The sequence below is a fragment of the Ictidomys tridecemlineatus genome, chromosome 11 (assembly GCF_052094955.1).
Source record: "Ictidomys tridecemlineatus isolate mIctTri1 chromosome 11, mIctTri1.hap1, whole genome shotgun sequence".
Lineage (NCBI taxonomy): Eukaryota > Metazoa > Chordata > Mammalia > Rodentia > Sciuridae > Ictidomys > Ictidomys tridecemlineatus.
In genome coordinates, this window is record NC_135487.1 from 124,622,775 (window position 1) to 124,650,162 (window position 27,388).

At 41.8% G+C, this 27,388-nt stretch overlaps 1 protein-coding gene and 1 long non-coding RNA gene across 2 annotated transcripts; one reads left to right on the forward strand and one right to left on the reverse strand.

The window, feature by feature from the left end:
* LOC144368453 (uncharacterized) lies at window positions 1-12,864 on the forward strand. The gene is made up of 3 exons (XR_013428205.1): window positions 1-325; window positions 459-563; window positions 12,444-12,864. It is a non-coding gene; the product is annotated as an uncharacterized LOC144368453 (long non-coding RNA).
* On the reverse strand, window positions 11,483-26,072 carry LOC144368446 (Fc receptor-like protein 3). Its single transcript, XM_078027323.1, is given in 15 exon segments — window positions 11,483-11,862; window positions 11,947-11,978; window positions 12,787-12,855; window positions 13,404-13,522; window positions 14,333-14,360; window positions 18,627-18,740; window positions 19,107-19,385; window positions 21,017-21,295; window positions 21,634-21,821; window positions 21,823-21,901; window positions 22,591-22,875; window positions 23,069-23,332; window positions 23,770-24,012; window positions 25,229-25,249; window positions 26,042-26,072. Coding segments are annotated over 15 exon segments (2,175 nt in total). The 3' UTR covers window positions 11,483-11,718.
* Window positions 26,073-27,388: the final 1,316 nt, after the last annotated feature.

The window sequence follows — 27,388 nt, forward strand, 5'->3', positions numbered from 1 at the left end:
CTTGCTTTCTGATGGTTTTGTATGATATACTGGCAAGAAATGGAAGCAGATTGCAAGAGCATCACCACCCCAGGTTAGATGGTTCTTGAAAGGAAGTGGTGTTGGTCAGCTTTGCATCACTGTGCCCGAGACACCTGTTAAGAACAACTTAGAGGAGAGAATGTTTACCTTGGTTCATGGTCTCATAGGTTCTGTCCATGGCCATCTGAGTCCCTTGCTCTGGGCCTGGGCGGTCAGAACATCATGGCAGAAGAGCATGGTGGAGAAGCAGAGAGGAGAGCGGTGAGGAGGAGCAGAGGGAAGACGGACCCTTCAGGAACTCCTGGTGAGCCAGCTCTTCCTCACCTCTACTTGCTGACAGTTACCACCCAGTTAGTCCATTCACACTAGGGTGGACTCATTAGGTTATAGCTCCCATGATCTAATGCTCTTACCTCTGAATATCTCTGCATTAACAGGAGCTTTGCGGGTCACCTCATACCCAAACCATAACAAAGGTGCTGAAGGGAGTCGGTCATAAGCCAGTGGAGAAGACGGATTCTACAAACAAGTAAATCAACAAGGTAATCTCAGAAAGTGGAAAGTTCTGTGCTTAAAAATAAAATAGAGATTGAGTCATGTAGCTGGGTACAGTGGCCCACGCCTGTAATCCCAGCAGCTCAGGAGGCTGAGGCAGGAGGATTACGAGTTCAAAGCCAGCCTTAGCAACAGCAAGGCACTAAGACAGTGAGACCCTGTCTCTAAATAAATACAAAATAGGGCTGGGGGTGTGGCTCAGTGGCTGAGTGCTCCTGAGTTCCCTCGCCTGGTGCCCTGGCACTCAAAACAAAACAAAATCTCCCCTTAAGCAAAGGCAAAAAAAAAAAAAAAAGGAAAAAAAGAAATCAAGACACTTGGTCACACAGAATGAGACAGCAGCAACAGTGGTTCGAGGGGTAGGGAAATCCCATGTGCAGTTCCACACCCTTTATTTGTGTTAATGCACTCAGTCTTCACAACAGTCTTATGAGGTAGTTATCATTATTGTCATCTTACAAATAAAGAAGCCGGGGCATAGGGAGGTTGAGAAGGTTGTCCAAGGGCACAGATGGCAGGCAGAGGAGTCTGGATGCAAGGGCAGAGTAGTCCCAAGATTCACAACAACACTCCACCTTCTGCTTCTCACCTTTCTGCCCAGGTATTCTAAAAGCCACCCCCTTTTCCTTCATGATCAATTCTTATTTCTACTTAAGGTCACAGATATTGGCCCATGTCCCCTGCTACCAGAAAATAGATAGTTATGTAATGGATAAGAGCAATTCTCACTTTCAGGAGATTTAAACCTGCATGAAAAGAATTAGCACTGGGGGTGGGGCGTGGGGGGGCTTTCTTTCCATCAGGTACTGAGGGGCAGTGGAGTGTCCACGAAGAAATAGTTGAGGGACCCGGTCAACTTGAATCTGAAGCTGAGTGACAGGGCTTCACAGATGATGAGCACGATATTAATTTTTTTCTAAACAAGGAACATGAATTTCTTGAGTAGATTTGTTTTCAGGGACCATGTCACTGGAGTTGGTCAACTGCTGTACCTTGAAGAGATTTATGGCTCAGACATTGTTCCATCAGCAGCCACCTAGAAAGTCTGTCGCTCATGGGCATCCCTCATCAGATCAACTACCTTATTAGGACAAGCTCTGATCACACAGAATGACAAACAGGGGACCAGGAGGGAGATGAGTGTAGCCACAGAGCTTCCGTGGTCCGAGGCCATGGGGACCACACTCTTGCACCTGTCGGAGGAGAGATGCAGAGCACGCTCACAAGCCTCCCCTGTGCCCACCAGAGAGAGCCGGGTCCTGGCGGAGGTTGCAGAGGGAGTCAGACTTGTTTCCTCTGCTTGGAACTGTAAAGAAAAGAGAGAGAGAAAGAGAGAGAGAGAGAGAGAGAGAGAGAGAGAGAGAGAGAGAGAGAGAGAGAGAAAAGCAAAAAACTAAAGAGTCTTTTGGTGACTACTTCCCTGGGTCCCTTTTGACTCTTCTTACCACATGTAAAGCAGCCCTGTCCTCCTGGTAGACTGGGGAATGAGAGTTGCTGAAGAAGGATCCTGTTCATTGCCCACTGACAGGGAAGAGGGGACATTTTCACGTCAAGAGCAGTTTGCACAGGGAGGCCCATTCAACTTCCTTCAGTCCAAGGACGGGAGAGTGAAGAAGTTACATTTGTCAAGAGAAAAAAAAAATACTGTGCGAATAGTATTTCACCGACAAAAAAAGGACAGTCGGGACAGGAAGTGGAGACCCGCGGGGACCTGAAAGGGGGTCCAGCATTGTCAGTTATGTCTCCATGTGCCTGTCTCTTTCTTAATCAGCAAGGCACTGCTTTGACCATGTAGATCAAGAGGTTTTCTCCTCTAAGTGTACAGTACATTAAGAAAATCCTGGGTGTTTTAATCTATAGTCCATTATACTCACTTTTGGAAAAATGAAGCTGTCTCTAGGCTGAAGCAGCCAAGGTTTCTGGTTTTCTTAAAACTTAGTCTGTGATTCTGAAATGGTCCTTTGCTATTAGCAATCCCTACTTTAATCCATTCTCTCCAACACCTAATATCAGGCTGTTCTGGCCATCAGAATACTCTGCTTTTGAGAGCACAACTGACAAGTGACTTGTCTTCCATGATACTCGATGGGGATATCCTCTCCTCCTCTCAGATACAGATGGAGACTTCGTTTCATGTTTAGAGAAGTCTTGGTTCACGTCCATGTGTCCCTTAACTAAGAGAGGAGAGCTAGGAGAGCTGTCTTAGTACATGAACACAATTTGTGATCTACTGGATAACTTTGGCATGTTAAGATACCATCAGCAAAATGGAAAATAAGACACAGTGCCTAACAGATAAAGGATTAATGTCCTAAGTTCATAAAGAACCCGTGTAACTCTTTAGGAAAAGAATATTTCACTTATTTGAAATGTGAAAAATTCTTATGCTGAACTATTGATTTAATAAAGTACATTGCCTTAAATGCATATAATTATCTTAAACTTTACTAACCTCCAAATAAATTAAAATTTAAGCAATTAAATTTAATTTCTGTCAACATTTTTGTAAAATTAAGAAAAACCACACAATGTTGGAACTTTCAAAAATATTTTTGGGACTACATAGTGTAAAAGTTTTCTGGATTAAAGGTATTTAAACAACCAGAGAAATGAAAAATCGGGCTCTTTATGTGTACTATGAATTGAAATGCATTCTGCTATCATGTATAGCAAATTAGAATAAATAAATTTTTTTTAAAAGGAAAGGAAGAAAAAAAGAATCTTTAAAATTCCTTGTAATTTGTTTCTCAATAAAATTTTATTGTGAGGAAGTGAAGAGATGCAAAGATTTCATCTTAAACTTTTTATAAAAATAGAAAATAAAATATACAAAAGAAGGAGAATGGTAAATTGGGGTACATCTATATGATATAGTATTATACAACTATTGTTTATGTTTTAGAAAATGATTTTAAAAGCATGAAACATGTCCAGACACATTAAATGAACAAGTATTTAACACAGATGAAGTCCAAGTGGGTATGTAAATATATATCCTGAATCACCACTTTATTATCCAGAGAGTAGAAATATATTTATTTATATTCAAACTGGAATCCCATTTCTGATATGATATTTGTCAAATAACTACAGATAAGCCCAACAGCTGGTAACAATTATTAATTGGATAAACAGAAAACACTGGGGATTCTGCAGAACTAAAAAGAGCAGCCAGACTGTGGAGAGGAATTGAATTTTGGAGAAGTGACTGGCACACAGACGAGTTTTACGGTTTCTAGTGGGTTTCACCTGCGTGCAGGTTGTAGCATGAAGAAGCACAATGAAGGTGAGTAACACTTTGCTAGAAATCCCACCGTCTTTCTAGCTGGAGGAACGAAGGAAAGGAGGATTGTCAACTGCAGATACTGGGAGGTGAGGGTAGGACTCTGGAAAAGGGAGAAGCGGAGGAAGCCCCATAATTCTCTGTATGAACAGTGCTGAAGTCCAGGCTGACTCCACGTGCAGGTGCAGGACAGTCTCAGAGCCCTAATACGGCAAAGAATGAAAAGAACAGAATTAAGCTTTGAGCTACTACCAACAGAAGGAAAGACAGAGTCTAACTGGATTAAATGCTGGCCACACAACACCAACATTCTTCTGATGAAGGTAACAGAACCCAGAAGCCACACAACCTAACGTTTGTAACATCCAAGATGTAATAAAAAATTATACAAGGTAGAAGGAACACGGAAAATGTGATCGATTTTCTAGGACAAAGATGACTTGTAACAACCACGTCAAATGCCTCTGAGGTCAAAATGATTTGACAAGAATTTAATAACAGCCACTCAATGGGGTGAAAGAAAACACACAGAGAATGAATGAAAAGGCAGAAAATCTTGGTAGAGATACACAAATTTTAGAGAAACAGATTTTACAAATATAGTTGTTATTTTAAAAAATAATCAAATAGGGTGTACAACAGAATGGGTAGGTCAGAGGAAAGAACCAGTGAAATTGCAAATGTATTGATAAAAATTATTTGATCTGAGGGCTGGGGATGTAGCTCAGTTGGTAGAGTACTTGCCTCACAGGCACAAGGCCCAGCACCACCCCTAAAAAAAATTATTTGATCTGAAAGAAAGTCAAAAAAATTGACAGAAACTTAGGGATATGTGGGACAATATAAAAAAGTATAACATATACATATTGGAATTGAAGCAGGAGGCAATAGAGACATAAAATAGGGAAGGGGAATAGGAAAAGGATATATTATATCCTTATATAATTATATCAAAGTGGCTTCTGCTGTCATGTATAATTTTTTTAAAAAACCAATAAATTTAAGACATTACAATTGAACTATTCTCAAATTTTGTGGAAAACATCCATTTGCCAATTTGAAAAGGTTAATGAACTCCAAAGAAGATAAATTCAAACACCACCAAGCCAAGACAATAATAATCAGACTGCTGAAAGCTAAATACAAAATCTTAAAAGTAGATTAAAATGCTGTATTATTTTTAGAGCAATGATTTGAATAACACAAACTTCTCTTGGAAAACATTGGCACAATAAGATAGTGGAACAACATTTTAAAGCATTGAAAGAAAAAAATTTCAAACCAGTTTTCTATACACAGCAAAAACAACAGCTTCAGCTGGGCTCAGTGGCTGAACACCTGTAATCTCAGCTGTTTGGGGGGGGGGGGGGCTGAGACAGTAGGATCCCAAGTTCAAAGCCAGCCTTAGCACTTTAGCTAGGCCCTAAACCACTCAGGGAGACCCTGTAAAATACAATAGAGGGCTGGGAATGTGGCTCAGTGGTTAAACACCCTGAATTTAATCCCCAGTACCTAATAATAATAATAATAATAATAATAATAATGGCAGCAACAAAATCTTCAAACATAGAATAGTATCATCCAGCCTGGTGTGCTGGTGCAGCCTGTAATCCCAGCAGCTCGGGAGGCTGAGGCAGGAGGATTGCAAGTTCAAAGCCAGCCTTGGCCAAAGCGAGACACTAAGCAACTCAGTGAGACCCTGTCTCTAAATAAAATACAAAAACATGGCTGGGGATGTGCCTCAGTAGTCGAGTGCCCTTGAATTCAATCCTTAGTACCCCAAAACAAAACACCAAATACAAATGCAGAAAACTATAAACAAAACAAAACCCTTAGAGACTCATTGCCAAAAAACTATAAGAAATTGTAAATGGAGTCTTTCTGCCTGAAATATTCCATTGAGTATGTTTCACATTGTAGGCTTAGTTTTTTTTTTTAATTCTTTTAATTTCTGCTTATCATGGAATGTTTTATTTCATTCTAAATTCTGAAGGATAATTTAGATGGGCACAGTAATATTGGTTGGCACCCATTTAATATTGGTTGGTATGGCACATATTATTCTAAGCCCTCCTGGCTTTGAAGGTCTGGGTTAAGATATCAGTTGAAATCTGAATTGATTTGCCTCTAAACGTGCAGATATTAAAATTTTATTCTTATTCTGTATGTTAGGTATTTTCTTTATAATGTGTCTTGGAGAGGATTTCTTTTGAACTTGCCTATTTGGAGTTTTATATGCTTTTATATTTGAATTTTCATCTCATTCCTAAAATTTGGAAAATTTTTCTGATATTATACCATTGAAAAGATTGGGCATTCCTTTAGTTTGTATTTCAAAGCTTTGTTCTGACCCATTTAATAGTGTTTAAATTCGGTCTCTGAATATTATCTTAGATATCTTGAATATTCTGGTCATGGTCTCTTAACATCTTTTCTTTCTTATTGACTTTGTTTTCAACATTATATATCTTGTCTTCTAGGCCTGGGAATCTGTCTTCAAGGTAGTCTAATCCATTGATAATGCTTTCCATTAAATTTTGTATTTGATTTATTGGCTCTTTCATTCCCAGAATTTCTACTTGATTCCTTCTCAGAATCTCTTTCTCTTCATTGAAATGATCTTTCCTGCATTTTTTCTCTAAGTTCATTCCTTACACCCTCTTTTAACTTGTTAAACATTTTAACTATGAACTTTCTAAATTCTTCCTCTGACATTTCCTCCCCTGTGGTATCCCTGGGTTCAGTTGTTGAAGTGTTGTGTGCAATATTTTTGGTGTGCCTTCTTCGTGACTATTACTTGTGGCATGAGATCAAGATATGAAATTTTCCACTTGTGGGAGCTCAAAAAGTTTTAGATTTGGGGGGGGCGTTTCAGATTTCAGATTAGGGATGCTCCACTTGTAGTAGTATATCTATTAAGAGCTTGCATTATCAAAAATTTTTTTATTAGTTGCTCAAGACAATACAATGATCTTGACATATCATACATTTGATTCAAATGAGGTATGAATTCTTATTTTTCCACGTGTACAGATTGCAGGATCACATTGGTTATACATACAGCAATCTTAGTGTCTGTTGTATTCTGCTGCCCTTCCTATCCCCCCTCCCCTCCCCTCCCCTCCTCTCACCTCTCTCTACCCAATCTACTGTAACACATTTCTCTCTCTTTTTTTCTCTTCCCCCTCACACCATCATATCAAATTTTTTTTTCACAAAGAAAAAAATTAAGTTCAAACAGCTTCATTGGTTTATTTTATCAAATATTTATTTTATCAAATATTCAAGAAAGATATCAATCCTATGCAAATTCTCTCAAAAAATTTAGAGAAGTTATCAAATTACACTAACAATAAGCAATTAAAAAATGAACTAAAATCTGCACTTATAATACCAAACAACATAAAATCATTAGAAATAAATTTAATGAAAGATATGTGAAAGAGAATTAAATAAGACCTAATGAAATGGAAAGGTCATGTGAAATTCATGGATTGAAAGCTTCAGTCTTGTTAAGATGGAAATTCTCCCCAAATTGATGTAGAAATTCAGTGTAATGCTAATCAAAAAAATTTTTTTAATAAATTGACAAGTCAATGTAAAAATGTATATGGAAAGGCAAGAGACCCAGATTACCCAAAATCATTTTGGGAAAAACAAAAGAACAAAATCGGTGATTTATACCAAGTGATTTCAAGCTTCACATGTAGGAACTGTAATCAAGAAATTGTGTGTTTTGGCTTAAGGAGAGAGCCTTATGATCTACTCCAAGATAAAATAAATAAAGCAAAATAGTCTAGAAGTAGGCTCACACCTATATTATCAATAGGTTTTTGCCAAAGATGGCAAGATAATTCAAAGGGAAAAGGTATGCTCTTCAAGTAGACTCCTGTAACCATGGATATCTGAATAGGAAAAAAATTAATATCAACCTTGATCTCAAGCTGCATACAAAAAATATCTTGAAATGTGTCACATATAAACACAAGAGATAAAAATATTAAATTTCTAGAAGAAAATATTTTTTAATATTTATTTTTTAGGTGTAGATGGACACAACACAATACCTTTATTTTTATGTGATGATGAGGATCGAACCCGGGTCCCGCCCGTGCTAGGCGAGTGCTCTACCGCTGAGCCACAATCCTAGCCCCGAAGAAAATATTTATAGCATTTGGGCAGATAAGTATTTCTTAAACAGGATATACAAAATATGAACTATAAGTGAAAAAATGGAAAATTTAATTAAATTTAGAACTTTGAAAGTTATAAACTGAGAGAAAATATTTGACAAGCATGGATCTGATAAAATTATATAATGCATTATAAATTTTAAAAATGTGCATTTGCTATTCCCTCAAACCTCACACACACACAAAAAAAGCTATGAACACCTACCAAGGCAAGTGGTGGAAACTTCTAAGAAAAAATATGAATAATTTTCCTTGCATTGCACACAACACATACACACAAAAATATTCACTATATAGAGATCTTAGACCTAAATGTAAAAGTGACAATGAAAAATTTCTAGAAAGAGTCTTTTGATTTGGAGCTTAACAAATTTTCTCACATTGGAGACACAAAGCATAACTCATAAAAGACAAGATTCATAAATTTGATGACATCAAAACTGAACACATCTGCTCATCAAAAGACACCATTAGGTGAATAAAAATCAAGCTATACATAAATACGTAAATCAGACCAGAATATATAAAGATTTCACCCAACTCAAATAATAAAAAAAAATACTACCAAAAAAGAAGTAATGAAAGGTTTTAACAGAAAAATCACAAAAGATCTACAGAAAGTCAGTAAGGACTTGGGAGATGCTCAACATCCGGGAAAAGAGAAGACAAAGCATAACGCCACCTTATACTGCATTCCATACTCCTTAGAATGACTGAATTTAAAGACTGAAAATTTCAAGTATTGACAGAGATGTGGAATAACTGAGCCTATGCACCATTCATGGGAATGTATAATTGTGCAGCCATTTAGGAAAACAACATGCAGCCTTGAAAGTTAAACATGAATCTACTATGTGACCCAGCAGTTATACTCCACAGGATCTGCCAAAGGGCAGTGAAAACATGTTCACAAAACGATTTATATATATCAAGCTTTATTTTTAACAATGACAAGTGAAATCACCCAAACGTCCATCAACAGGTAAATACATCGTCAAATATGTCTATACAATGGAATATTACTCAGGAATTAAAAATAAATAATGAAACAACATGAATGAACCTCACAATCTTTTTGCTTCGTGAGAGAAGCCAGGCACCAAAGAGTCTATCCCATGTGATTCCATTTATATATATTTTTAGAAAATATAATCTATAATGACGGAAGAAAGCATGGCAGTAATTGAATGGGATGGAGGTGAAAGTGAACAATCTTTGCTCAAGGGGGAGGGGCTGTGAAGGTGATAGAAGTGTTTGGGATCTTGATTACGTCCGTGTGATTTCATCTGTCAAAACTCATCTAAGTGTACACTTTAAATACATGTAATTTATTTTGCATAAATTGTTATTCAATAAACTTATAAACAAAATAAATAGAATGCAAAGAAAGAAATTAATAATGCCCCTGATACCAAAATCTCTAATGTCACCTTGTTGACTAGCTGGAAACAGCTTCCTCTAGGGACTCTCCACTAACACTCCTTAGACTCCCCCTGACTACGTACAGGTACCACTATTTCCCTGGTTTGGGGGATCTGAATAAAGTCTTCTGTTAGGGACGTTCCCCATTATGCCCAGAACCATTCTGTGCACAGTAGCTCCCCCACCTCCTGTCCCCAACTCTCTCCTTTCCAAAGGCTGCTGTCCTTGGTGCTACCTGCACCACCAACACATTCCCCTGGAGAATGTCAGTAGCACACTGCCTCTGTCCTAACTTCCTCCCCTAGACCTTTTATCTCTCAAAAGTCAATGGGAGAATTTTTCTCCTTTTATCATAGGTTTCCTACAACAAGCGCCTAGTGACATGTCTTTTCCCCCTCAAACCAAACAATGTATCCTTCCTGGAGCCCCCAGTAGAAAGGCCTTAGGAGAAAACTCAAGCACACACAGATTCCACTTGGATTATTTGATCCCCCTTACAGGCCCGGCCCCTGTCCTGGATTGTGTTTTGCCCCTAATAATATGAAAACAAAATATATAAGCCCTTCTCTCATAATAAAAAATACACATTTCTTCAACAAGAAAAAAAAATGGATTTTTTTCTTCAGTTGCTGGTTGAATTCATTAGGCTAAAATTAAAAGCTTCAAATTAGATTGCATGTTTTTCTTTCTATTGTCTACGTTATAGACACCCCAGGCATAAATCTGAACTACACTGTGGACTTTTATGCTTGAACTATTTCAAGGTTTTCAAAGTGCTCTTGTGTTTTTTACATAAAGTGACGCACAGTGGGTGGTGCAGAATCCATGATGTTGGTAAATTGATCCATTCACATGCATTAGGGAATTCACTAGATTCTTCTTCTTAAGGCCTATTGTTTTGACAGCTGTAAGAAGTGTAATGCCAGGTAATCAAGGCTAACCATTTCAGTTACTCCTTTTCTGCCTCTGAAGAAATTTTAAGTGATTTTGTCCATTCTCCTGAAACTTAAGCACAACAGCATGTTGTTGTTTTATTCCGAGTCCATGAAAGACAATGTTTCTCAGCCAACTGGGGGACAGATGAGAAGTTCTGCTCTGAGCTTACAAGTTAATGTTTGGCAACTTCTGCTCCACTGTCAGCTCAGGTAACCAGGACTCCTGAGTGAATGGAAAGCAGTAATGGAGACTCCTCAGAAACTTGGAATGGAACCACCATTTGACCCGTTATTTCACATCTTGGTTTATACCCAAAGTACTTAAAGTCAGCATACTGCACTGAAGGGGCCACATCAATGGTTTAAAGCAGCTCAACTCACAATAGCAAAGCTATGGAACCAACCAAGGTGCCCTTCAACAGATGAATGGATAAAGAAGATGTGGTATCTATAAACAATGGAATATGTCAAAATACGCCCTACTGTCCTGTATATCTAAAAAGAACAATTAAAAAAAAAAAGAATTCCTGAAGGTTGCCCTCTAGTTCTGTGAATCATTGGATTTCCTGAGATTCTGGGGTTGGCACTGCTGCTTCAGTAGCTTCAAACTGTAAGTGTTGCAGTTAAGTGGCACAACTGAGCTGCTACAGGACGGCCTCATGATGGATCCTGTGACAGGAGATCAACGAATTCAGTACATTAACCACTGTCAACCAGGGTGACTGAAAACTTTGCCAATAACATTCAGATACTGACAGAAGGAAAAAATAACATTTTGATGCAAAATGCACACAGAGTGATCACTGAGAGAAGAGAAAAAAGACCCATGAACAATGCAAAACCAAGACAATGAGAGAACAGAAGCCGAATACTCTGTGGTGGGACGGATTACAGGCTTACGGTCCATTCTGAATATCACTTATACATGCTTAAGCCACCTGTTTGGTGAATAGCATGTAATTCACCTTCTGTATCATGTATGATCCTTCTGAATTCTCTTATCATCCTCCTCATGAGAAAACAAGGTAGGGCAGTAGTTGAGAGCTCAGATTTCAGAGCCCATCACATCTGCATTTGGATCCTGCTTTTGTTTGCATATGACCTTGGACAGCCTCTCTGGGCCTATTTAACCTTTAGGGACCTCTTCTGCAAAACAGAAGTTATATGCTTAAGCCTTAGAATGATTTCTGTGTATTTACTGCAATTCTATAGGTAAAGCCTTTGTGACCCTGGCTAGGCGGTCCTCCTCCTCTAGTCCATGGCACACGGCTGTTCCCTGGGCTCTCTGAGGGCCACTCTGGGTGAGGGGCTAGTGCTCCGAGGCTGCTGGAGCCCATGAGACATTCTCATAGTTTTCTGTAATGTCCTCGTGGTCACTGCCTCTTCGGCTGGCCGGTCCTGCAGAGTCCTCCGGGTGTGCCTTCTTCAATTCTGAATAAACGACCACAGGTTCCTGGTGGAAAACCCACAAATTTTAAGCACCTAAATACAGATGAGGAAGAGCAGAGAAGAGAGAGGGCCAGGAAATGCATCTCACCTTACTGTTCCTAGGCGTCCGCGGTGAATTGGCTGTTGGATTGGGATAGCAAAGAAAAGTTTTAAGTTCTACATTTCAAATTTACAGCCTATTCACAGTGCATTCCCAGTCCACTCCACCTCTCCTGCTCATCTCTTGACTGTTTTCTCTGCTGACTTTTTCTAAGTCCTCACAGAAAAAAAGCACTCTTTCCCCTCCACACACAAGATATATGCACACTAAAAAAACAAGGCACCTCTGTGGCCGTATTGACCATCTGGGAGGAAGGGGCCCACAGCACTCACTTCTCTTTGCACAGGGAATTTGGAGAAGGCTCGAGGAGAGAGCGGCCGTCTGAACCACACAGCAGTTCCCCAGGAAGCCAAAGATTTGCAGTGGAGCATTAAGAAAATTCACTGTGCGTTCCTCTGTCCTTCCAAAGAGTTGTTTGTGTCTCTCTTGTTTATTTATTCAGACAACAAGCATTCATTGAAAAGTGGCTTCTTATTAAACATTAGGTACATTACAAGGAGGCAGAGATGACAGAAGCTCAGTCCATATGACCAAGGAGCCCATGAGTTCGAAAAGGAGAAACGGACATCGAAACCAACGCAACAGGTTTCCAGAAATGCCTATTGAACTCTGCTGTTGCCACAAAGAGTGATCGTGGGAAGAGATGATGAGAGTCACGTCCTGAAACGTGGGCAAGGACAGAGAAGAGACACTGGGCCCAGGAGAAGCAGGCCATGTCTCCCATGTTAAGCTCACATTTGAGACGACTCTTTGATCAAAGACCCTTGGCTGGATCTGAGAACACTGCCACCTACCACCTCGCCTCTTCTTGTCTGAAAGGTATCTCACCTGAAATTCCGTTTGTGTTCGGGATGCTCCTGATCTGAGAATAAATCAGGTTTCCTTCTTCAGGATTCACTGTGAGAAAACAGAAGACGTTACATGGCCCCCCTCTGAGAGTCTCCTGCTGTGGTTTAGTTTGGGATTTGGTTTGTTCTCCAGAGGTTCATCTATCAGAAGAGTGGTCCCCTGCGTTGTGACATGAGGAGGTAGTGGAACCTCTAAGAGGTGGGGTCTAGGGAAAGGTCTTTATGGGCACCTCCCGTCACTCTGGATTCCTATTTGCCACACGATCTCCCTGCTTATGTGCACTCCTGAAATTGTGATGCCATCTGCCATGCATCCTCGCCAGAGCCAATGCCAGTGCCATGCTCTGGAACCTCCAGAAATGTGAGCTAGATAAAACTTTTTTTCTTATGAAGTACCCAGTCTCAGGTGTTTCATCATAGTAAGGAAAATCAGACCAATACTCCTTTACAGCCACCAAATTTATAGCTGCCTTTTAATCCCTACAATGTTAGGCATGTCATATTTAAATTGGCTATGAAAGGGCCCTGAGTCGTTGCTCAGTCCTTCCTGTGTACTGGTACTTCCCTAGAACCCTGTGTCCCTTAAGAAGTCCTTACCATTGCTATACACTGGCTGCAGCTCCAGTTGGGCTAATTGCTCAGAGTAGGGGAGCTCCTGGGCATCTAGGCTGGAGGGCCCAAACCCAGAAGTCTCCTGATGTTCACTGGGACTGTAACTGGGACAAGAAGAGATAATGGATGAAGAATGTTTGTGAGTTACACAGAGTCTCAGAGAAATTGGTATCCTGGAAGCCTGGCAGGATTTACGTAAATATATATATATATTACGGACTCTTTCAAGAAAATATTGGGAAAAATGTGGTCAAGATGGACCCCAGGGGAAGCTAGCTGAGGCCAAGTCCAAGGGCAGAAGCCACTCAGTCTTCAGGTCCCTTTGGGAGGATAAAACTTATATTTGTCTAATTGTTAAGCTTATTTTTAAAGATATTAATGTTTAAACGTTGATACGCAGGGTCTTCTGCATTCCCATGTAACTTGACCTTTGTCTTTTTTTAAAATTCTCTACCTCGTGTGGTAAGACTCCACTTTCCCTGTAAGATATTATGAAGTTTCCTCAGAAAAGTGGGCTCTTTTCTGAACATCACCTCCTTGTGCGCTGTTAATTTAACGCTGGCGTTTAGTGTCACTTCCTAAATGAGTGAAGGAATGAGAGAAACAGGGAGTGGATGAACGGTGGCCCCATGCAGGGTGACGTCATTAAGACGTCAGCGGTCAGTTCTGTACTGTAGCTCGGAGGTCGATAAATAAACCCAGACAACAGCCTGCATTCAGCATGTCAGCTGACACAGTATTGTCCCCAAAGAGGAGTGGGACTGGTTTTTTTTTTTTTTTTTTTTTTTTTTAATTTTGTAAGAAGGTTACAAGGTTGGTAGGAAGTCCATTCAAAACTTTAAAAATGTACATCATCCTAGTTATAAACAGATTATGCAAATGAACCCAAGCAGCACAAGAATCCGAGACCTTACCTAGGTGTCCCCGTGGCCGGAAGTCTCCCTACAAAAGGAACAAAGGAACACTGAGGGTGAGAGAGCTGTGTGGACAGTGGGCTGCGACAGAACACTCCTTCCTCCAAGTCAGATTCTCTGTGAGATCTCAGACATGGCCAAGCTTGGGGAATAACCTTGTATGCCCCCATGTCATGGGACACATAGGGAAGGCGGGGTCTCGGAGGACATCTGCCCAGAATCACACTCGTTATGAATCATTTTTCAATCCGTAGCAGCCATGCGAAAAGAAATTCTAAATAGCTGTGGCCAGGAAGCAGAAGTGAGACGAAGCGATATTTAACTCGGGGCCCAGGTCTTCCTCCACACCCACTTGTTCACTGTGACTGCAGCTTAACCTGACACCAAACTGCGACTCTCACGGTATGCTCTACCCTGCTTTTCTCTAACTGTGACCCCTGCAGATCCTCTGCAGAAACGCTGAACCGCACGTCACTTGGGCACTCGGCAGTTTCTCCGTCCCTTTTCTTTCCGTCTCTTTCACCTGGATAATTTCAATTTATCTTTCCTCCTTTGCATCAGAGCTTTGCATCAACTCTACCTAGATCCAGGCACATAGAAGTGGGTAATATTGTAAGAACTAATTATTACGTGTACTATCCTGATCTGTGTCTTGGTTTTCCCTTAATCTTTCCTGTAGTCTGCTTTTTGAACATTATCCACTTGAGTCTTTTTTTTTTTTGCATTCACAGAGCCATACCTAACAGTTGAAAATATTCAATAAAGGTTGGTTAAACCATGGAACAAATTAAAGTATATACCTCGAGGACTGAAAAAAAAAATGACAAATTGACAATTTTCTAATAGGTGACTGATTGCATGTGAGTTTAATGTTGAAGCCTACTCTATCAGCCTTAAAAGTAAGGCAGTTTTAAAAAATATTTTTCTTTTTAGTTATAATAAGGCAGTTTTTCATCACTGAAATTCTGAAAAATTTCTGGCGTGCCCCAGTGTGGACTTGTTCCCAGTTTCACATCCCTGTCATTTGCCTTTTTAAATATCTGAGTCTATCTGTCTCACTGGTTTTAGAGCACACCAGTCACGGCACAGAGTAAGCACACCAGTCTTGATTCCTTTTTTTTTTTTTTTTGGTGGCTAGAGATTGAACCCAGGGCCTCGTGCATGTGAGGCAAACACTCTACCAACTCAGCTATACCCCGAGCCCCGATTCCTTTGATAAATAACTGAATGATGCCTTCAAGCCCAGTCCCTGGGTGCCAGGCCTCCTGAGTTAGGCTGGAAGTGTGTGATCATGACCTAGGCCTGTGTCTCTGTCCTCAGGACAATGAGAACCCACGTCCACCCACAGCCAGTGTCTTCCCTGGGCAGTTTGTCTGTAAGGATGGATCTAGAAGTCAGTCTATCTCCTCGCTGTAAAAAGAAAACTGAGATGTAAAGAGGTGGCTATCTACCATGTCTTCCCTGAGGACATGTGGGCCAGGAACTCTACTAAGCAGTTTGCCTACACTGTCAAAGGTAGCTACTGTTATTATGACCACTACATAGACGAAAAACACTGGGGTTTGGAGAGTTTAAGTGACTTTCCTAATATCAAGAAGCTAGCAAGTTATGGGCTGGGGTTGTGGCTCAGTGTCAAAGTGCTTGCCTAGCACGTTATTAGGCACTGGGTTCAATCCTCAGCACCACATAAAAATAAAAAAATAAAATAAACGCATGCTGTCCATCTATAACTACAAAAAAAAACAAAAGTTAGCAATTGACATTACTAAAATTTTAACCCAAGTAGTTTGAATATAGAATTGACACATTTTTACCTCTTTTGATAATTTGTAGGAATTATTCAGGCAAGAAGTAGAACTCTTCACTTCTAGAAATATGTGGAAAGTTTGAGCTCCTTCCTGAGATAAATGGTCAATAACGGGACAGGGAATTTTGCCATGGGGTGGAGGATTCAGGAGTCAAGATTTTTGGGAAAAGAAAGACAGAGACCCTCTTCCTGGTGAACTGTCACCACTTCTCGGTGAGTCTGCTATTTAATACACTTCTTCAGGAAGCCAATGAAGGGCTGAGCACTTGCTTGGCATGCATGAAGTCCTGGGTTCGATTCTCAGCACCACAAGCAAAACAAAACAACAGCAATTCTTCTAGACCTGGTGGACAGAACACCCCCTGGCCTTCTGTTCATATGGATCACATAAAATAGTCAGTACACTCCTCCTTCCTGGTGTCGTGGTGACCGAATAGTCTGCTTTTTGAACATTATCCACTTCAACAGTGAGATTCTAATGCCCTCTTCTAGGTAGTGGGGAGGGAGGTTAGACAGAGATTAGATGGGGGATTCATTAGAATATTGTGTAACACTGTGGGGTAACTATGGCCTACAACAATTTATTATGCTTCTAGAAATAACTACAGAAGTACTTGAAAATTCCCCAGACATAAAAATTGTTATATTTGAGGAGATGAAAATGCTAGTTATCCTAATTTGATCAATACATATCATGTACATGTATTGACTTATAATATTATATCCATAAATAAGTATAAGTATTATATGACAATTAAAATAAAATAAAATCTCACTTACAGATGGTCTAAACACCTTTCATAAAAGGTGGAGACTCTCATATTGGATGAAAGGAAAAAAAAGGAATTAATCACATTTTAATTATTTAAAAAAGATATACTAAAGTATAGGACACAGATAAATCAAAAGGACAGGGAAAGAAATACCATGTTAGCAGTGATTATATTTGTTAACATGCTAACATTTATAATTGTATTAATCATAGTTCATTATTACATTAGTATCAAACAAGAACTATTTCAAAGTAAGTGATACTATCCGGGAGGTTTGGTAAAGAGGGTCATTTTGTAAGGATAAATTTTTTCAATTCATCAAAAACACATAACGATTCTAAATATTCACACAGCTCATAAAGAGCATCAAATCCTCAAAGCAGAACTAGATACAACTGCAGGAAGAAATGAATAAATTCACACTTGCAGTTGAAGATTTCAATTCCCTATCTCAACAATTGATAGTATACAGAAAATCAGTAAGAACATAAATGAATTTAGTAATGACAGCACACTTACTGTAAGAAATGTTAGAAGAATCCCTTTTGGCAGATCAAAAATGATACGAGATGGAAATGTGAACACACAAAGAAGAATGGAGGATATTGAAAGGGTTAGCTAGGTGGCTACAATTTTGACAGCAAATCCTATAAAGGCAAGAGAAGAGAAAGATATCAACCAACTCCCTCTTACACACAGGTACAAGCATTCTTAATAAAATTTTAGCAAATCAAATCCAACCATCATGATAAAGACCCCAGAAATATAATATGGCTCGAACACTCAAAGTTAACCTTATTAATAGACTGAAAACAGAAAATCACCTGATTATTTTAATCAATGCAGAAAAAGCATTTGACAAATATCTGTGCCAGTAAAAATTCTAAACAAATTAGGAATTAGTAGGGACTTGCTTAGCCAGATAAAGTGAGTCTATAAAAATCCGGCAGTTGGTAAAATACTTAATTGTGAGAAACTGAATACTTTTTACCTAAGGTCAGGAACAAGACAGAGATGTCTGCTCTGACCAGTTCTATTCAACATTATATAAAAGGTTTTAGACAGTGCAATCAAGAAAGAAAAATAAAAGGTTAAGACTGGAAAAAAGTGATACTGTCTTTATTAGCAGACAGCATGCCACCTAGATAGACAATTTTATGAAACCTACAAAACAGATATTAGAACTAAGTAAGGAGTTTAGTGAGGTTGCAGAGTATACGATTAACATGCAAAAGGCAATTGTGTATCTATGTACAACCAACAATCAGCAATTGGATTTTTAATCTCCTCTCAGTTGTTCTCTCTTAGTTTTATCCAAATTTCATTATAGTTGACTGCTATTCAAATATATCTTGGCTTATGATTTGCACTTTTGACGATCACCTGCTTTTTGTTACAAATGGTGGAGGGGTTTGGGGGCCCTTTTGTTTTCAGTAGGCTTTGGAATGCAGGTAGAACAGTAAAGTGCTTAATTTTCCAAATTTTAATTGAAAGCAAAGCTCTGATACATAATTCATCTCAAATTAAACACAAGAGGTAAAAAAAAAATCCCATTGAAAACTTTATGCTACCTTTTTTGTTACTATTGCCTGTAAAACTGAGGGACTAGTACTTAGGAGGAATAATTGGCCTTTACAGGATGCACTACCCAACTCCAAATCAATATAGCAATGGCCAAAGTCACAGCCTTAAGGGCTAAGACAGAGACACCTACCTGGTTTCTTTTGGCTCTTGATGCGATACAGCCAAGTAGCAGCAAAGACAAGGATGAGGAGCAATCCCCCAGTGACTCCTGTGGTCATAAGAACAATTCTTCTCCTGGAATTCCCTGAGAGCCAAGATATATACTTGAGTTTCAAGGGCAAAAGTTTTGGATCTAGACAAAAAAACATGCAAGTGGAGCTAAGATCTATCAGGGCAGGTAATTTTCCAGTTTCTGATTTCTCCATTCAAATTATCTTTAGTATAATTTGTGATTTTCAAAACAATGACATGTTAAAGGTGGTCACCAGCATCTAAGGTTAAAATTTATTCCCTTTCCCCTTCCCACATGAAATCAGCATCAATCTCAAGCTGCTCCACACCTTGGTGGGCGTGTTCAGAAACTTGGCCATTGATAGAATTTGTACCATCCACTGGAGGAATGTTTTACTGCCTACTGCTATGGCCTCTAGTTCAGGTGCCACTAACTCACCTGTGATGCTGAGTGCCACCACCTCACTGTGCTGGGCCCCCAGGCCATTGTTAGCTGCACAGGAGTAGTTTCCAGAATGTTCTGCAGTCAGGGAGAAGTTGAAGGATGCTCCTCCTCCAGAGGACGCCAAGATGTTCCCCAGGATGACGTCCTCGTGATAAAACTGGTACAGGATCGGGGGAGAGCCCCCCAGGGCCTCGCAGTGAAGCCCCACCACGTCCCCCACCACAGCCTGGGCCCTGGGAGTCCTGAATGTGAGGACAGGGTGGGACACTGGAACTGAGAGAGGAAAATAGTTCATTGGCAGTTTTATATAAGCGTGTGTACAAGAAACTGTAATAAAAGAGTATTCTGCATAGTTCATAGTAGGAACACAAACCTGGATTCAGAAAAACATAGGTTTGAATCCTGATTCTGCTCTTTGTTAACTCTTTAATCTTGACTTTTACTTTACTTATTTATTTATTTAGGTACTGAGGATCTAGTCCAGGGGCGTTTTACCACTGAGCTACATTCCCAGCCCTTTTTATTTTTTATTTTGAGACAGGATCTTGAGAAGTTGCTCAGGGCCTTCCTAAGTTACAAAGGCTGGCCTCCAATTTGCAATCCTCCTGCCTCAGCCTCTGGAGTGTCAGGTATTATTATAGGCATGCCTGGCTGTAATCTTGATTTTTAAAAACTTTAACTTCTCTAAGTCTGTTTATTCATTTCTAAAAAGGAGCTAATAATAAATTATATCTCAAACTATTATAATAAGAATCATGTATGTAAAGTGATCCATGAATGCAAGCTATCATTATTAACAGATATAACTAAAATCCTACTTCTAGGATATTCCTATTGCTGAATCTTAGCTCTAAGATCAAGACATGGTTCCATATCTATCTAATTTAGGACCTCATTATTCTCCACCCAATTACCTGACTTCATTTTCCAAGTTACTATTCAGCACTGTGTAACATCCCTCCCTCTATCATCCATCCGTCCATCTATCCATCCATCCGTCCATCTATCCATCCATCCATCCCTCTATCCCTTCATCCATTCGTCTATCATTGTCATATATCAGATGACCCCAATAGAATTTAAGTTCCATAAGAACAGGGATTTATCTTTCCTGTGTTGTATTTCCAGTTGCTGAAACTTTGCATGACATTCAATAGTCGCCCAATCATTGGCTACCGAACTAATTGATCCAGACTGGCCCAAAAATATCCAGATACAGCACTAGCAACAATAATTCCACATTCATTGAGAACTCTAGAGATAGGACAGCAAATGAGAATAGAAAAACCATTCGTGTGGAATAGGAACGAGAAGATTGCTGGTTCTGCTAAGTGGTGAAGAAACTTAAATGAGATAGTTCTCTTTGTGTGCAGTGCTTTAGATTGAAGCTGTGTGTTTCACTGGCAAGAGACGCTTGGGAAGGATCTTAAGCTCTGCTTTGTGTTACAGACTGACTCAAGGGGAGGGAGTGTGGATGTGGGACCATTCATTGAATGGCAATGATTAGACCTGAAATATGAGCCAACACTGGCTGCAAGAAAGATGGCTTCTGCTGTGGCTAGCCTCACATGCACAAGGCCCTGGGTTCAAATCCCAGCACCACCACCTTTAAAAAAATAAAATAAAAGGTGCATGCAGGCAGGAAGAAAATCATGATCAGGGCAGGGAATGATGTTTCCTTGCCAGTAATCGCTGCAGCTCGTGTATCTGTTATTTTGGAGTCTTTGAACTGTGTATCTGTTATTTTAGAGTCTTTGAACTTCCTCTGGAGTGGGGAATATGGGAACTGTAGCCTCTTACAGAGGAAAACAAAGGAATGTGTAATCACAGGAAAGAATCCATGCCGGCAAGAAGTCCAGCAGAGTTCTAATGTGTCTGGACTACTGTGTGTACAACCTGCTTACCTAGGACGTGGAGACTCACTCCATGACTGCGCTGGGCCCCCAGGCCATTGTCGGCCTCGCACGAGTAGTTTCCAGAATGTTCTGCAGTCAGAGAGAGGTTGAAGGATGCCCCTCCCCCAGAGGGCGCCGAGCTGTTCCCCAGGGTGACGTCCTCCAGGTAAAACTGGTACAGGATTGGGGGAGAGCCCCTCAGGGCCTCGCAATGAAGCTCCACCACATCCCCCACCACAGCCTGGGCACTGGGAGCCCTGAGGGTGAGCACAGGGCGGGACACAAGACCTGAGGGAGACAGAAGGGCTGTCAGAAGAGCTTAGAAATAGATATATCCCTTGATCACTTCTGTTCCCCACTGCCTGCACTTTCCTAATCTAAGGATCAGAAGCATTGTCCTAAAACCCAGAAAAGTAGCCCTGGAGAATTCTGTCCCCATCATCCCAAAGTCCTCTCCCCATGGAGCAAAGCATCTTCCGCTCATTTTGCCACGTTTGTAGCGGCAGGGGTAGTTTTTTTGGATCTTCGCCTCTGTTCATTTGCCTGCTTCCAAAACTTCAGGGCTGATGGAGAACTTCAACTCTGGCTTGCAAAACAAGGGTGGTAGGGAGGAATCAGGAGCTCACTTCTCACGGTGACGGTGATCCGCTTGCTGAGGATGGGGACGTGGTTGTTGTCAGCCGCACAGTAGTACCTCCCAGTGTCACGCTTCTGCACGGCAGGCACTCGCAGCTCTGCCAACAGGGAACGCTGGGTTTTTCTGCCCAGACTTGTTCCCTCTTTGTGCCAGGAGAATGTGATATTCCCTGTGCCCGATAAGGACCAGATTTTCTCCTTCAATCAGCTGCCCCCCTGGGGGCTGGATCTCTAGATTCACATCAGATACAGGGATTCCTGGGGAGACACAAGGTAACACAGGAGGGTTTTGATGGCAAGCACTTCAGAGTCAAGGAAAAGTCTGGAGCCGTCAGGAATAGGCCAGTAGTCGTAGATGCAATGGGTCCAAAGTCGGAAAGAAGAAATTAATTTTATAAAGAGATCAGTACCCCTTCCCACTCCCACAACAGGTCCTATCCTTGGGAAATGCAGGCACCAGGCCCATGATCTTAAACCCGGTGTTGTTTGCAATCACATTTTATAAACAGAAAAAGAGTACTGAAGTGACTTTTCTCAGAATCCAAACTCTTTCCCCATCCTTTAAGGGTTCTCCAGTCTCTCTTCCATGCCCCCACATTCTTCTCTGACTATTCCAGTCGATAGTCATCTTCCCCTTTTCTGATGATTTTGGTGTGAGGTTAAGTCTACTATGAAAACACTATCGGGACCTTCTCAGACAGCATTTGGTCAATGGTGCTTCTAGTTGTCCGGTTTGGGCACCCAGTAACTGATCGATAATTACTATTGCCTGGCTTAGATGGAAAAGAGGGTCCTAGGGAAGTTGGTCCAATACTGAGTCCAAAGAGAGAAAGATACCATAATCGCTGGAGCCTCTCTCGACATCAACCACCCTAGGGGCAGGGGGTGTCCTGAACTGTTCTCCTCTCCCCAGCTCTGGAAGAGCAAGCAGCCCCTGTAACACTTACTCTGCACAAGCACACGGGACACCCGGCTCATTTTCGTGATTCTGGGAGTTGCTGCCTCTGCCTTACACCGGTAGAGCCCCGAGTCTTCGCTCCCCATGGTGGGGATCTGGAGCTCTGGGGAGCTGCTGCAGCCTGACCCCAGGGTATGGCCATCTCTGAAGAAGCAGAATTGGAGCTGGACCTGTGACCTCTGAAAAGCAAGCTGCGTCTCACAGGTCAGAGTCCATGGGCCTCCCTCAATGGGCTGGGAGGGACTGGCTTTCAGCACAGGACGTGGAAAGAGCTCTAGAGAAAAGGAACACAATCCTTAGGGAACGGGGCACAGATCTACCTGTGCTGTCAGCACCCCGAAGTGGGGACCGTCTTCCTCCCATGGCCCAAGGAGATTTTTTTCATGAAATCCCCACTGATAAACACCCTCCCTTGATCCTCACAGCTTCACTGCCAAAACCTAAACCCACAGGCGTTCAACCATTACCTTGAACTTGGATTCTTAGGGATTTTGAAGTTTCTTTCCAAAAAGAATCCCAAGAAAATTCCTTAGAAACAGCACAATGATATTTGCTCTTGTCTTGGCGGACTGAATGTAATCTGATGAAGTCTGAGTTATCACCATCAGGAAGTTGTTTTCCATCTTTGTAGTAAATCTTTTTATGTATTTTCTCCTCTTCCCACCCTAGGCATCTCAGATCTATATCATCTCCTTCAAAGACCGGGTATGGCACCTGGAGGATCAGCCAGTCTGCAAAGAGCGGAGGACATACTCAATTCTTCCCTCTCATTTCTTTCATTGCTCTCCGTTCTCCCCATGAGAAAAGAGCTACAGCCCTGTACACACCTGCAAATGTCCTCCACCAATTTTTCCACACGCTCCATACTAGATTCTTCCTTGTTCTGGAAGAGGGGACTAATTTCTTGAGAAATCCCATCTTTAAAAGAGGAATTCCATCAGACCTGGCCTCCTTTTTGCCTGGTGGCCCCTGGGGTGCAGACACTTCTCTGAATAAGGAAGTGGACAGCACCACACTTTGCTGCTGCTGTGCTTCTGCTCTCCCCACTGGGGCCAGCCCATCACACGTGCCCACGCCTGTCACAGTGCCTTCTGGGTTCCCCGTGTTAACCCAGCTCGCAGATATTCTGCCCAGTGGTTCGATTTTAGAAACTCCTCCTTTTTCTCACCAGATGAAAATTCCACATGTACAGGGTCAATCTGGGAGGATCCTTGGGTCTTGCATTGGTAAGAACCAGATGTTTTGATTAGGATCCTTCCAGATGTTTTGTCAATCAATTTATTGTTCCGATACCAAGATGCGCCTTCCTGGAATTGCAAATGGTGATTCACGCATGTGAGAATCATCGTTTGTCCCTCGAAGACTGTGGACCATGGAGGATGGAGCAGAAGTACAGCTTTGGGTGGTACTTCTAAATGGGAAATGGACAAAGGCAGGTTAGTGAGGGGTGGGCGGAGGACATGGGAGGGGCCAGCCTTGCAGCTGGGGATTTTCCTGGGACTGGGGTTAGAAATGGAACAGAGACAGCTTTGAAAAATGCCTGGGAGAGAACCTGTTCTTCCTCATCCTTTGCCTACCCTGCACACGGGCAAGGGGATATCGTAGGAGATGGGGGTCTTGGCAGCGGCTCAGAACAGTCTAGAAGACATGATTAGTGCCAGGTGTGGTGGCACATTTTTGTAATCCCAGCAACTTGGGAAGCTGAGGCAGGAGGGTTGCCAGTTGAAAGCCAGACTGGGCAACATAGGGAAACCCTGTCTCAAAGGAAAAAGGTCTGGGGATGTAACTCAGTGGTAAAGCACCCCTGGATTCAATTCCCAGTACAAAAAAAAAAAAAAGATTTCTCATTGTACAAAGACTGCTAAGTCCAGAAGGTAGGCTCTGAGATATTTTTGTTCTATTCATTCTTTTCAAGATGAAGGTGAACCTGGGCTGTTCAAAAGCCGTTTCTAGACTCAAAAAAAAAAAATCACTTTGGGCTTGACTTGAAACATGTAATAAACAAGATTCTTTCTTTACTTTTGTTATTTTTAAACTTTGCTTAGTTGGAGAATCTACAGGGAAGGCAACTCTTCTCTACTCTCCATCTAAGTTGGACACAATCAATAACAAAGGCATATAAAGAATTTGAAGTAAGAAGGTCGGGCTGCTTGGGAAATCAGGCTTGTGTTTAGGATTGCAGCTCACTGATGGACCGGAAGCTGAGGCATGAGCTTCTTTTGGAAATATAGAAGGGTTTTATTGTGTCATTACCCTCTGTGAATAGAAGCGATTCCTGTTTCCTTTGGTAGCAGCACTAACTTGGACACACAGAGGAAATGACTTCGGGGGTGGAGGAGATGAGGCCCGAGAGTCTCTGAACAGTTGCTTGCTGCATCTACCCTTCCTTCTGCTCATGCTTGCTCCCTCTCTGCACCGGGGTGTCCTGGTAATGTGGGATGAGCTAGAAACTGAGAAGCTGGGGGCTATTTGCCCAACATGGTAACAGGTGTGACCCCAGCACAGCAACTGATGTTGGCATCTCCCCAATGACCTCATTTGCAAGTGTTGGGCGAATAGCCCCAACATTCTGGCTGAGGGGATGAGTGATCAGAACTTGGGAGGAACAGAAAGTAGGGGAAACTTACGTGATTGTTCTCCTCCGGGAGCTGTGAGGGAATCCAGAAGCAAAGGTTATTAGCATAGAAGGATGTTTCTCAAATCTTTTCAATCAGATGCTTTAGGAGAACTTTCCTGACAACCTAACCGCACAATGGCTTCTTTCCTCCCAATTCTTGGCACCCATTGTTTACTACCCAAAGTTCCTAAACAATCAGGAAAACATTCAGTCTACGATTGACTTTACAAATGCAGTGCCCGTCCACAGGCCTGGCTCGTCTCTGCACCCGCCTGCGTGACAACTTCTTGCTCCATTCCCTTCCTTTCTTCTCCCAGGGGAACTCACAGTGCCCATGCAGGAACCACTTGGAGAAATGGCTTATCCTCCCCTCACTTTCTTGGGCCTCCTCTTATTCCTTCTACTTTTTAAAACTCTGGCTAAATTTTGGCTTAAAAACAGGGGAGAAGGAGGTCTTGTTTCTCAGTAGACCTTGCCTGACTCCCCTAGATTTGGGAAGCTACTGCTTGTCTGAAAAATTATTTCGTTGGGAGCTGTTCAAGGAAGGAATTTAGAGCTGTGGATTGGCAGAAATTTAAGCCCAAATCTCCTATAGGATTAAAAAAAAAAAAGAAAAAAGCCAGCAATGATACAAAACCAAGGGCCAATCCTTGGCTTCCTGGGATGGCTGTATTTGGAGTTTTATGGCTGTTTTGGGAACATGGGCCTTCTCTGTCTTTTCTTGCTATGTGATTATGAACCCCAATGTAAAAGAAGAGACAGAGGCTCCCTTGTCTGACCGTAGGAACTGAAGCCACTGTCCTATCCCAGTCCCTCTACTCACCTAGGATCAGCAGCAACAGCCACAGAAACATGGGAACCAGGCCTGGCTGCAGGCAGGGCATGTCTGTCTCACCAAAAGGCAGGCTTATTTCCCATCTACAAGGGAAAATGGGAGGTCATATTCAGATAAGATAGGTAGAAATTAGAAAAGGGGAAGTAGAAGAACTTGGTGTCCCGTCTCACCCCTGGGTTTTCAAACACGGACATGACAGTCCTCCTAAGAGATGTCTGTTTCTCAGCCCTGGTAGCTGTGTGCTTTCATATGTTGAGGGCCACCTTCCAACTGTTCAGACCTCTCAGAAAAACAAAAAATATTTTTATATATATTTCCAAAGCTGTGCCTGGGCTCTCTGAAAATGCCAAGCCATACATTTGTTTATATTCAAATAACTTGTCATTTCTCAAATGGAAACAACTTCCCCTCACCCCCCAGCATTTCTTCAAATTCATACATCCTCTAGGTCCACGTGAGGTGCCTAACATAGATCAAGCACGGACGTGCTTGACCGGCTCAGTGTTCTGATGCGCTTGGTGGTGAGAGCCGGTCACGATGGGCAAAGTGTCACGTAGGCAATCGAGGGGAGAACTAAAGAATGTCCACGCGCTTCTGCCCCTTTCAATGCTTTATTCACTCAGATCGCTCAACACAATTTCACTCTTTAGGTTCTTAATCAAGAAAATGACGATCCTTAATTCTGGGCACTGCAAGAGACATGATCAATTCAAAGCAAACGATTGTTAAGTTAATTCTAAGCACTGCAAACACTCTTAGCCTCATGACAGACATTCCCTCTGCAGCTGAGCTCCAGGGCCAGAACTAGAGGCTCTTAGGCCTTAAGTCCAGCGGTGCACACTCACTCAGACCCCAGTGATCAGGTCAGGAACCGATGGAGGCTTTTCCTGGGGTGGAGCCGGCGGCTGGCTGAGGAGAGGGTCTTAAGGAGACGTTGCCTTGCTCACCAGGGTCAAGATGGGGCTGTAGAGTTTGAGAGCCGTGAGGATGGTGCAGAGGATCAGGCAGACGATGAGAAGAGCTGGGATGTCGGTCCAGGTCCTCATCAGGCTCTCCGGGCAGGCTCTCCGGCATGTGGGCATCAGTGCTGGCTGGCTGAATGTCTATTCATTTGCCGCATCATTTATGCTAAATTTGGGGGCTTCTGACCACCCTTCCAATCCCTATCAGCTGGTCTGGTGGTTTGCGCCCCGATCTCTCGCCTTTGGCTTTTATCAGGGCGAAGGCCAATGACAGAGACTTCACTCTGAGCTGTATCAGGGTTGTGGAAAGTGATTTATTTTATCAGGCTGTGCCTGGTGACCATATGGGAGGGCTCTGTAGGCATGCCTGCTG